Source organism: Procambarus clarkii, chromosome 25 (genome assembly GCF_040958095.1).
Source record: "Procambarus clarkii isolate CNS0578487 chromosome 25, FALCON_Pclarkii_2.0, whole genome shotgun sequence".
NCBI classification, from domain to species: Eukaryota; Metazoa; Arthropoda; class Malacostraca; order Decapoda; family Cambaridae; genus Procambarus; species Procambarus clarkii.
The window spans coordinates 45092431-45105703 of NC_091174.1; the positions used below are offsets into that span (position 1 = coordinate 45092431).

Below are 13273 nucleotides of genomic sequence, written 5' to 3' on the forward strand. Positions count from 1 at the left end.
CACTTAGCTTCCAACCCCAACATGTCACTCTCTCAAGTGACGCCTGACCGGATGCCACGCGTCATAACATCCGGGAAATTCCACTCCCAAACCCTCTGCGACGGTAACGACGCGCTGCGACGGCAACGATGCGCAACGACGGCAACGACGCGCACCACCTGGCACCCATCAACATAACTTACTCTCTTTCCTGACCACATACCCAAACACGGCACGCTCACACGCGTCCGAAACGCGCCAAACTTCCGGGAAAATCCCCAAAACCCTGTGTGACTAGACACCTGCGCGCCACCTGCCAGGTGGCACTCACCTGTGTGCCACCTGGCAGCTGGCGCGCGTCGCTCTAGTCACACTTTACACTACTGAATGTCCCATATTGACTGAGTTTCGCCCTCCTGGACTAAGGTATGCTGAACTGTGTAATTACTATATGAGTACTGGAACACTTGATGATATATTGGACTTGTACCCAAGATTAACCATGTAATGTATCAATTATACAATGTATGTATGTGATGTAACTATATAACCTGAGCTTGTGAAAGCACCTTAATCACCTTCAGTGATTAAGTGCTTAATTGCATACTAGTTTCTCTATCAGCTATCTCACCCTGTCAGAGTAAAAAAGATCAATGTATGTGAATGCATGTGTGTGTGTATATATGTATGATATATATATGTACATATATGTGTGTGTGTGTGTATGTATATGTATGTGTATAAAGTATATATGGAAGCTGATCAGAATTACATTTCACCTTTGTAAATGCATATTAATGACACTATGTAAAAGACACATCGAACACTTTAGCTTAGCATTTTAAAAGCACCGACTCACCTTCTGTGGTTGATTGTTTAATAAACCCCTGAACTACATGTCTAACTCTGTCCATGGAGAACAGAAGAAAATGTACATATGCTGGTTAGCATTGTAAATGTGTGGTCACGTCTGTGGTAGAAAATAATAAAAAAAAATTAAAAAAAAATGCATTGCTCCCTCTCTTGTGTTGAGGAGCTGTCTGTTGATTTAAAGGCATCTGGTGTCTCCCCCCATGTCCAAGCACTTCCTCAACACTATACTGAGTGCCAGTGCTCCTTGCACTTTACACGTCATTATAAATATGGAATTCCATGAGTCTGGATTCAGGGCTGAGTACATGGCCATGTTGTCAATTTATCTTTCAAAATCTGCCCCACTCGTGTTGATATCAGTTACATTTTCAGTGGTTTGGATATCATTCATAAAGAAGTTTATCTTCCAATTCATGCTGTTTATTGGGGTGCAAAACATGTCCTCAGACTGGGTTTTTTAGGATTTCACAAATTTATTTTTCATCCTTTGTGCATGTTCGTTCACTTTTACGATTTGGTCAAATACTGACAGTGGATTTTGCTTTTGATTTCGAATATGTGAAGAAATATTTTGTTTGTTTTCTTTATGTCTTGTACTGCTTTCTGTTCTAGTTCCAGTTTGTCAATCTGACATGAAGCTTCAGTCGCTGTTCGATTTCTTCAATCTCCCTGTAAATTATTCCGTCTCTGAAGGGGAAATTGTGTCTGCTTATGCATTTCTGTTAATGTTTTCTCTCTTTTTTAGTGTTGTCTGAGTTCTCTTTCTACCTTGGACCTCTTTCCTGCTTTCAACAAAGGAACATGTTTCATTCTGACTTTGGAAGTCAATTTTCTGCTTTGGAAGTCAGTTGTTCTATTCATTGAGTGGGATTTGTGTTTCGCGGAACAATTTTTCATTGTATTTTTTTACATTCCTTGTTTATTTTTTCCCAATCCATCTTTTTATTATTATTATTGAATTTACCGAATAAGCCCTCTCGCTTGATCATTGTTTTAGGTCTATTATGCGTATTTATGATAGTTTGCATTTCAATGAGCTTGTAGTCTGAGTATGTGGTATCTGAGATCGTAATGTCCCTGATTATGTGTTTAATGTTTGTGAAGATAAGATCTAGAATATTTATTTATTTATTTATTCAAAAGGTACAATGGGTTTATGAATGTACAAAGCATTGAAGTTTTTACATTCATGTAAAGCCAGTAACAAGCATAGCGTTTCGGGCAGGTCCTTAATCTAACAGATAATTTTAAGCAGGTAATTTGTAGCAAAATTGAGAAACATTAACACGTACATTGTTAGAAAGTTTGAAGAAAATTAGTAGGTACATTTTCGTAAAATTTAAGGAGTATCAACAGGTACAATGTAGCAAAATTTTAGGATTATTTCTTGGTAAATTGAAGTAAAATTTACCTTCAACATAACAACCATGATATAAGATGACGGCAGTGTTTTCAAGGGTGAAGTTATATGGCTTAAGCACATATTTTGCGGTAGCACACGATATCGTGCGAGTGTGAAGCACTAGGCAGAAAACTATGAGGATGAATTTAGGTGTTTTTGATGTTACTTTTGAATAAGGGATATGTTGGACAGCTTTTTAATTCATTAGGGAGTGAGTTCCATTGGGTCCCTTTATTTGCATAGAGTGTTTACACAGATTTAGTTTGACTCTGGAGATATCAAGGAAATACTTATTTCTGGTGTGGTGATAATGGGTTCCATTACATCTGTCAACGAAGAGTTTCAGATCAGGGTTTGCATCTAGGAACAAGGTTTTGTGCATGTAAATGGCACAAGAGAATATGCGGAGGGAGTTTATGTTTAGCATGTTGTGGGATTTAAAAAGAGGGGCTGTGGGTTGTCTGTGTGACGAGAATCTGTAATAGAGCAGTGGCTATTCTGGCTGGTGTTGTGCCAATCCCACATTAATGAAAAATAAGTAAAACAAAGTAAATAAGACTGCCTAGGTCCTCTACTGTGTGAGAGCTGTTGGTAAAACAAAGAGAATAAAAACTTTAAACATTTTAAATAACAAAAACGACTTTAAAAACATAAACCTTTAAGCCCCTTACCCACTTGGCTTAAACACAATTTACAAGATAAATATACACATGTGACAGTTACGTTAATGGCAAAGGTGCAATTAATACATTATACAAAAGATGCACGAGTCTACCGGCACCCAGGGGAGCAAGAGTAGATGATGCAGCGGAGGGCACGAAGTGTATTCTGATCACTGGACGCCGGTGGGCCACTTATATATGAGCCAGGTCGTCAGAAATGGTGCGAATCTAGGTAACCATCGGCCGGCAGTTAAACAAGCAGTTAGTGTCTGGTCGACCGGCTAGTGGCGTCTGGGCCTCTGCCCAGACAGCAGGTGTCCGGATGGTGTCTGGCTAGACACCCATACGGTTTGAACACGTATTGTGTTGTCGTTGATGTTGATTCCTTATGTTGGAGCATGCAGAAACGTTGGTGAATAGGCGGTAGAGGGAACAGGCAAGATCTACTTCCTAAATAGGAGATTACCGTAACATCTGAAAACAGATTTTTTTTTATTGTTCTGGTAGCAGATTTTTGCTGGTTGATGATGGGCTTAAGGTAGTTTGCAGTGGTCGAACCCTATGCACAAATACCATATGTAAGATAGGGAATGATTAGCGCCTAGTATAATGAGAGGAGAGCAGAGTTTGGAACATAATAATTAGAGAGCATAATTTGGAACATAATTTTAGAGAGTATACCGTCCGTTTTTTAGACTTTTTGGTAATGTGTTTGTATGTGGGTGCTGAAGCTGAGTCTCTTGTCTATGTATAGGTCAAGGAAATTTCCATCATTTTTATTGCTTATGTTAACATTGTCTATCTGAAACTTAATTGCATTTATTGATTTACTTCCAAACAATATGTAGTAGGTCTTTTTTTATGTTTAGTGTGAGCTTGTTGGTTGATATCCATAAGTAGACTTTTCTTAACCCTTTATTTACAACATTATTTAGTGTGTGTGGCTTGGAGTCTAAGTAGATAAAGGTAGTATCGTCAGCAAATAGTATAGGTTTGAGAATGTTAGTGAAATTAGGCAGATCATTGATGTATATCTGGAGTATTTTGCCCGAAACGCTATGCGTACTAGTGGCTTTAGGTATTGTATGTACTAGCTCTATCTACAAATCCAACATTGTTTATAAAACAACTATGTATGTACTTTCCTGAATAAAATTTACTTTACTTTACTATATAAGAAATAGGAGAGGTCCTAGGATGCTGCCCTGCGTCACTCCTACGGTTAGTGGTAGAGTGGCGGAGATTATATCATTGATGGCTACATATTAGAGTCTGTCACTAAAAAAGATCGAATATTGTTCAGGGCAAGGCCTCAGATTCCATAATGGTGAAGTTTAAGAAGTAGTTATGGTTAACAGTATAAAATCCTTTCTCAGGACAATGAAGAGTCCATTAGGAACTCATTTATGTCAAAGGCTGAGTAAATGATATCAAGCAGACTAATAATTACATCGTAGGCACTCTTTTTAGGAGCGGAAGCCAAACTGTTAGGGACTTAGTAAGCAGAATTTTACGAGGTAGGACTAGAGCTGTTTATAAATAATTTTTTCAAATATTTTTTGATAATATAGGTATATTGATACTGGTCTGCAGCTGTTTAACTTTCGTTCCTAGTTCCCAATTTTGTAATTGTAGTTCCTAGTTGCCTATGTTATCTGTTGGTTGAGTGGAAATTCTAAGTAGCTAGATTCTTAGATACAAAGATTCTAAGTAGTTCTCTAATATTTCGTTGGTTATGTCCAAATAGATTCCCTGGTAACGAAGTACAATACCCAATTTTAAACCTTAGTGGTTCTATGATTGGCTATCGTGAGGTAATCCTTAGGAGCGTGCCCAGTTGTAGTCTCTCAGTTAAATACCTATTATAGTTGGGGAATTGAATTTCGACGAGGATTCAGTAGATACGTGATTCGCTTAATTGTAGGTCAGTTCCATCCCTTACTCAGGGTTGTGTATTGTGTAGACTGGTCGTGGATAGTTATATACATCACACATATAGTACAACTCCAATTCTGTATTTGCAGTATGTCCTATTGACATCGTAATGTATTATTGATTTCTTATGCGACATATAAACCCGAGCATCTGATTAGAGCTTCATGTCTCTCCTGTGATTACTGCTGCTTTTGAAGCAGTATTCAGTAATTAAGTCGTCAAGGTAAAAGGAGGCTGTTCCTTTGGTAGCCATTCATTAACATTACTTGAACTATCACATGTCCCTCGCTCTGATTAGTTTTTTATATATAATCCTAATATAAAACAAAGAAACTCTCTGTGTGATAATGTTATTATGTACTGAATTAATGGAAAAGATCGACGTCTTTCAGTGTAGCCTTTACTTTAGGAGATGTTGTGATTTTGTTTGCATATCCAGTATATGAGGCTACCACTAGTTCAATAAACTATAAATTATGATGAGGACCCCATGATTCTCCCAACCTAAATTGTGTGTAGAAGAATCACACGATCCAGGAGATCACTGTTTTTTTAGTCACCTGTCTGAGTGAGTCAATATTCTGTGAGGTCCTTACCTGGACGAGTTGATCTTAGAGAGTGTATCGTTGCTATGTTTATCTAACTATTTATTGGATAACTCCTGCAAGAGGATTGCCCAAGACGTCTTTGCAAGCAGAGATAGTCCAGAAATGTAGAATCCTGCCTTATATATAAAACATGTAGTCAGTTAATCTGCTGATTGCTTCTCGAAAGCTCTGGTCATGGCCTGTTTCCGAGGAGAAATAAAATATTGTGGTATAAACACATCTTATCTTAATGTAATTATAACATAATTTATCCACACGTGTTTACTGTAATATTACTGACACACCTGCAATATCACTGGTATCATTTACTGCTAATAGCTTCTGTAATATTATTACAGGTTTTATAGTTATTATTTCAGCACGGAGAATCATTAATTATTAAGACTTATCTACTAGATTCTAATTAGCTGGATATCATCACTGAAGACGAGAAATATGCACTGGAGTGTTTTGGGAGCGTGTCTGGTGGCTACGAGCAGACTTGCCGCATGCTACCAGATCCTCATCCTCGTCCCCCTTGGATCTTGTAGCCTTTACCACCTGAGTCAGTCCCTCTCATTGGCTCTGGGGGACGCTGGCCACTCCGTTACTCTGGTATCTTCATTTAAACCTTCTGAAAAGTAAGTGCTTAGGACTTCAGATATTGATATCTCAATATTGAAGAGACTCGAACAAACACAAACGTCTCCAGGACGTTTGTGTTTGAGACATTTGAGCCCTACAAGTTTTGAAATCCTTGTTTTAAGCACCAAGCTTTCTTCAGTAAAATGTTTTAACAATGGTTTTCTCCAATGTGCAGCTAAAAACACTATACAGTTTATTTTCTTCTCACTTCCCCAGCCACATGACTGTACGGGTCATGTGGCTGGGCACATGAACAGTCAGCGCTTAATCCACGACCGTGCAAGTGTTTGGGCCCCGTTCCTCCCCTCCTGTGTGAGTTGATCTCAGAGAGTGTACCGTTGCTCTGGTTATCGAACTATTTATTGGATAACTTCTGCGAGAGGTCTGAACAAGACGACATTGCAAGCAGAGATAGTCCAAAACTGTAAAATCCTTCCCTATATATAAAACATGTAGTAACTCAATCTGTTGATTGCTTCTCGAAAGCCCTGATCATGGCCTGTTTCTGAAGAGAAATAATATATTGTGTTATCAACACGTATTATCAAAATTTAATTATACACACAATTTATCCACATGTGTTTACTCTAACATTACTGACACGCCTAGGATGTTTTCCAGGCGCCAGATAGGATGCCTGACAGCTGAGTGAACTGACAGTTTAAGTGGGCTCCGGGTTCGATCCCCTGTGGAGGCGGAGACAAATGGGCAAACAAATTCTTTAACCCTGATGCCCCTGTTACCTAGCAGTAAATAGGTACCTGGGAGTTAGACAGCTGTTCCGGCCTGCTTCCTGGGGGTATTTAACGAAAAGGAGGCCTGGTCGAGGACCGGGCCGCGGGGACGCTAAGCCCTGAAATCATCTCACGATAACCTCCTTCTTATCCCAAATCCTTTCCCCTCAGATACATCCCAAGTGCTATATAGTCGAAATGGTTAGCACTTTCTCCAGATAAGCACCTTAACCTTACCTTTCTTCCCATTGTGGATTATAAGAAATTACAAAAATTATCTCACGTTGTAAAACACGAGCTAACCGAGTGAATATCCCTTTACACCCAGGACACGTAATGTTATGTACAGATTGATGATTGATGAAGATTAAGCCACCCAAAAGGTGGCACAGGCATGAATAACCCGTAAGTGGTGGCCCTTTGGAACCATTACCAGTATCATTAGCTGATACTGAAGATCTGTGGAGGTTCGACTGCACCCTACGGAGAGGTCGTGACCTCTCTGTTATGTACAGATTGATTGATAAAGATTAAGCCACCCAAGAGGTGGCACGGGCATGAATAGCCCGTAAGTGGTGACCCTTTTGAGCCATTACCAGTATCAAGAGCTGATACTGGAGATCTGTGGAGGTGCGACTGCACCCTGCGTGACGGGAGATGTCTCCTGGACCAAATGGTGACCAAATGGTGACCAAATGGTGTTTGCTATTCAAGATGAAGATTAAGACATCCAAAAAGTGGAACGGGCATGAATAGCCCGTAAGTGGTGGCCCTTTTGAGCCATTACCAGTATCAAAAGCTGATACTGGAGATCTGTGGAGGTGCAACTGCACCCTGCGTGACGGGAGATGTCTCCCGTGTGTGTTATGTACAGTCTCCGAACTCCTTATACATTATATATATCTTCCCTCTTTCTCGTGGGGAAGACAGATACACGGAGGTAAACTCATGACAGATATTAAAACTTTGAGCTTCTTCTTTTATCTTATCAGTTTAAGTGGGCTCTTAAATTTAAGTATCCACTTAGTTTTAGACATTAAGCATGAGAAAGCAATGATTCTTCTATCTGTCCTTGCTCTATTTACGAAACCCCACCAGGTTTCATAATCTCTCACTCCTGGTTCACCGATAACTAAGAGAAGCTCAGCATCAACCACTTAGTCTGTCAACCTTACACCCATGGTCAAGAGACGAAACACTTTTTAAACACAAGGTAAACACAATTGTCATCGTGGTAAATTTGATAAGAAATGTACATGTTACTTGTTCTTACGTTAGAGATAAGTTTTTTCTAATATTAATAAAATAGGTATATAAATTACAAAATATATTGTCCCTCGAAAAAATATTGCTTTTAGATAAAGGATATGCAAATTGTAATATTCACTACATATTACCAGAATTTTTTTAAATTGTTTATGATGATTTGATAATCGTTTTTCTTGAAGGATTACTAAATTTTCATTGGAGAGATTTCTAAAGAAATTCAGAAGAGTGAGTAAGTTTAAATTTTATATTGTATATATTTGTCAATTAGGATTTTGAAATATAAGTATTCTCTTATCGAAAACCACCATATATGTCTTTTCAGTCACGATAATGTAACGGAGATTCACACCGGCTCCGACAACACTCATATGAGCGACAGCAACATTTTTGAGATAGGAGACAGTACTTACCAGGCCTACAAGTTAATAGCAGAAGCCGTTGTGGAGATTGGTAGGTCAATGTGGACCAACCCAGCAATACTTCTGCTATGGAAAAAGAGAAATGATTTTCATGCTATTGTTATTATAGGTTATGTCAACGAGATCGCTGTACCCTTCTTGCTGGATTATAAAGGCACATACATCAACTTTTGCACGCCTGGAATAGAACCCATACAAATAGAACAGCAAGGCAACTTCCTGCCTACCTCGGTCGTTCCGTCAATGATGATTCCCTTCACCCAGCACATGACTTTTCTTCAGAGAACAATAAACCCATTAAGTATCTTTTTCAAGTATATGGTACACTATTTCACAATGCTTCCGAAAGCCCAGAAGCTACTGGAGGAGTTCTTCCCCGAGATGCCGCCCCCTCACACACCTCTACTGGAACAGCTCGCTGACTCTTGTCAACAGTCACTTCGCTGTGGACTGCCCCTCCTGCCCACCCAAGTCGAGGTGGGCACCATCAACGCCAAGAGACCCCGCCCATTACCACAGGTAAGCAAGGAGACCCCACCCCCTCCCACATGTAAGCAATGAGACCCCGCTAACTCCCACAGATAATCAAATAGACCATCCCACTCCCACAGGTAAGCAAGTAGACCCCCATCCACTATCACAGGTTAGCAAGGAGATCCCACCCACATATAAGTAAGGAGATGCCACCCACTCCCACAAGTAAGCATGGCGACCTCCCTTACTCGCTCAGGTAAGCAAATACACCCCGCCCACTCCCACAGGTAAGCAAGGAGACCCCACCTACTCAACAAGTAAGCAGGGAGACCCCACTCACTCTCACAGGTAAGTAAGGAGTCTTCGACCACTCCCACACATAAGGAAAGACACCCCCTCACTCTCACAGGTAAGCAAGGAGACCTAGACCACTCCCACAAGTAAGAAAGAAGACCTCACCCACTATAATAAGTAAGCAAGACTTCCAGACTCTAGACACTCTAGACCACTCTGACAGTTAAGGAATGGGACCCCGCCATCTCCCACAGGTACGCAAGGAGCCCTAGACCACTCCCATGGTTAAGCAAGGAGCCCTAGACCACTCCCATGGTTAAGCAAGGAGCCCTAGACCACTCCCATAGTTAAGCAAGGAGCCCTAGACCACTCCCATGGTTAAGCAAGGAGCCCTAGACCACTCCGATGGTTAAGCAAGGAACCCTAGACCACTCCGATGGTTAAGCAAGGAGCCCTAGACCACTCCCATGGTTAAGCAAGGAGCCCTAGACCACTCCCCTTTATTAAGCAAGGAGCCCTAGACCACTCCCCATGGTTAAGCAAGGAGCCCTAGACCACTCCCCATGGTTAAGCAAGGAGCCCTAGACCACTCCCCATGGTTAAGCAAGGAGCCCTAGACCACTCCCCATGGTTAAGCAAGGAGCCCTAGACCACTCCCCATGGTTAAGCAAGGAGCCATAGACCCCTCCCCATGGTTAAGCAAGGAGCCCTAGACCACTCCCCATGGTTAAGCAAGGAGCCCTAGACCACTCCCATGGTTAAGCAAGGAGCCCTAGACCACTCCCCATTATTAAGCAAGGAGCAGTAGACCACTCCCCATGGTTAAGCAAGGAGCCCTAGACCACTCCCCATGGTTAAGCAAGGAGCCCTAGACCACACCCCATGGTTAAGCAAGGAGCCCTAGACCACTCCCCATGGTTAAGCAAGGAGCCCTAGACCACTCCCATGGTTAAGCAAGGAGCCCTAGACAACTCCCCATTATTAAGCAAGGAGCCCTAGTCCACTCCCCATGGTTAAGCAAGCAGCCCTAGACCACTCCCCATGGTTAAGCAAGGAGCTCTAGACCACTCCCATGGTTAAGCAAGGAGCCCAAGACCACTCCCCATTATTAAGCAAGGAGCCCTAGACCACTCCCCATGGTTAAGCAAGGAGCCATAGACCACTCCCCATGGTTAAGCATGGAGCCCTAGACCACTCCCCATGGTTAAGCAAGGAGCCCTAGACCACTCCCATGGTTAAGCAAGGAGCCCTAGACCACTCCCCATTATTAAGCAAGGAGCCCTAGACCACTCCCATGGTTAAGCAAGGAGCCCTAGACCACTCCCCATTATTAAGCAAGGAGCCCTAGACCACTCCCCATGGTTAAGCAAGGAGCCCTAGACCACTCCCCATGGTTAAGCAAGGAGCCCTAGACCACTCCCATGGTTAAGCAAGGAGCCCTAGACCACTCCCCATGGTTAAGCAAGGAGCCATAGACCACTCCCCATTATTAAGCAAGGAGCCCTAGACCACTCCCCATGGTTAAGCATGGAGCCCTAGACCACTCCCCATGGTTAAGCAAGGAGCCCTAGACCACTCCCCATGGTTAAGCATGGAGCCCTAGACCACTCCCCATGGTTAAGCAAGGAGCCCTAGACCACTCCCATGGTTAAGCAAGGAGCCCTAGACCACTCCCCATTATTAAGCAAGGAGCCCTAGACCACTCCCCATGGTTAAGCAAGGAGCCCTAGACCACTCCCATGGTTAAGCAAGGAGCCCTAGACCACTCCCCATTATTAAGCAAGGAGCAGTAGACCACTCCCCATGGTTAAGCAAGGAGCCCTAGACCACTCCCCATGGTTAAGCAAGGAGCCCTAGACCACTCCCCATGGTTAAGCAAGGAACCCTAGACCACTCCCATGGTTAAGCAAGGAGCCCTAGACCACTCCCCATTATTAAGCAAGGAGCCCTAGACCACTCCCTATTATTAAGCAAGGAGCCCTAGTCCACTCCCCATGGTTAAGCAAGGAGACCTAGACCACTCCCATGGTTAAGCAAGGAGCCCTAGACCACTCCCATTATTAAGCAAGGAGCCCTAGTCCACTCCCCATGGTTAAGCAAGGAGACCTAGACCACTCCCATGGTTAAGCAAGGAGACCTAGACCACTCCCATGGTAAGCAAGGAGCCCTAGACCACTCCCCATTATTAAGCAAGGAGCCCTAGTCCACTCCCCATGGTTAAGCAAGGAGACCTAGACCACTCCCATGGTTAAGCAAGGAGCCCTAGACCACTCCCCATTATTAAGCAAGGAGCTAGACCACTCCCATGGTTAAGCAAGGAGCCCTAGACCACTCCCCATGGTTAAGCAAGGAGCCCTAGACCACTCCCCATGGTTAAGCAAGGAGCCCTAGACCACTCCCATGGTTAAGCAAGGAGCCCTAGACCACTCCCCATATTAAGCAAGGAGCCCTAGACCACTCCCCATGGTTAAGCAAGGAGCCCTAGACCACTCCCATGGTTAAGCAAGGAGCCCTAGACCACTCCCATGGTTAAGCAAGGAGCCCTAGACCACTCCCATTATTAAGCAAGGGCCCTAGACCACTCCCCATGGTTAAGCAAGGAGCCCTAGATCACTCCCATGGTTAAGCAAGGAGCCCTAGACCACTCCCCATATTAAGCAAGGAGCCCTAGTCCACTCCCATGTTAAGCAAGGAGCCCTAGACCACTCCCCATGGTTAAGCAAGGAGCCCTAGACCACTCCCATGGTTAAGCAAGGAGCCCTAGACCACTCCCCATTATTAAGCAAGGAGCCCTAGACCACTCCCATGGTTAAGCAAGGAGCCCTAGACCACTCCCCATGGTTAAGCAAGGAGCCCTAGACCACTCCCATGGTTAAGCAAGGAGCCCTAGACCACTCCCCATTATTAAGCAAGGAGCCCTAGACCACTCCCATGGTTAAGCAAGGAGCCCTAGACCACTCCCCATTATTAAGCAAGGAGCCCTAGACCACTCCCATGGTTAAGCAAGGAGCCCTAGACCACTCCCCATTATTAAGCAAGGAGCCCTAGACCACTCCCATGGTTAAGCAAGGAGCCCTAGACCACTCCCCATTATTAAGCAAGGAGCCCTAGACCACTCCCCATGGTTAAGGAGCCCTAGACCACTCCCCATATTAAGCAAGGAGCCCTAGACCACTCCCCATGGTTAAGCAAGGAGCCTAGACCACTCCCCATTTAAGCAAGGAGCCCTAGACCACTCCCCATGGTTAAGCAAGGAGCCCTAGACCACTCCCCATGGTTAAGCAAGGAGCCCTAGACCACTCCCCATTATTAAGCAAGGAGCCCTAGACCACTCCCCATGGTTAAGCAAGGAGCCCTAGACCACTCACCAAGGTTAAGCAAGGAGCCTAGACCACTCCTACAGATAAGCAAGGAGCCCAAGATCACTACTACAGTTAAGCAAGGAGCTGTAAAACAGGTTAGCTCCAACAGGTTAGCAAGAGTAGGGTAAAGGGTGACTGCGAGGGGTGTCAGTCATGTACCTCCACTGCTAGGGATGGAAGTCATGTATCTCCACTGCGAGGGTGTCAGTCATGTATCTCCACTACTAGGGGTATCAGTCATGTATCTCCACTACTAGGGGTATCAGTCATGTATCTCCCCTGCGAGGATACCCAACCACTTGGGCTGGACGGTAGAGCGACGGTCTCGCTTCATGCAGGTCTGTGTTCAATTCCCAACCGTCCAAGTGGTTGGGCACCATTCCTTACCCCCGTCCCATTCCAAATCCTTATCCTGACCCCTTCCCAGTGCTATATTGGTAATTGCTTGGCGCTTTCCCCCTAATAGTTCCCTTCCCCTGCGAGGATGTCAGTCATGTATCTCCACTACTACGGGTGTCAGTCATGTATCTCCACTACTACGGGTGTCACGTCATGTTACCTCCACTACTACGGGTGTGTCGTCAGTCATGTATCTCCACTACTACGGGTGTCAGTCATGTCTCCACTACTACGGGTGT

General features: G+C 43.7%; 1 protein-coding gene across 1 annotated transcript in view; it reads left to right on the forward strand.

The window, feature by feature from the left end:
* LOC138368597 (UDP-glucosyltransferase 2-like) overlaps window positions 1–13273 on the forward strand; it is a 27980-nt gene that overhangs the window by 13169 nt on the left and 1538 nt on the right. Inside the window, exon 2 of the mRNA XM_069331125.1 lies at window positions 8409–9024. Coding sequence (XP_069187226.1) covers window positions 8409–9024 — 616 coding nt within the window. The remainder of the gene's footprint in view (window positions 1–8408; window positions 9025–13273) is intronic.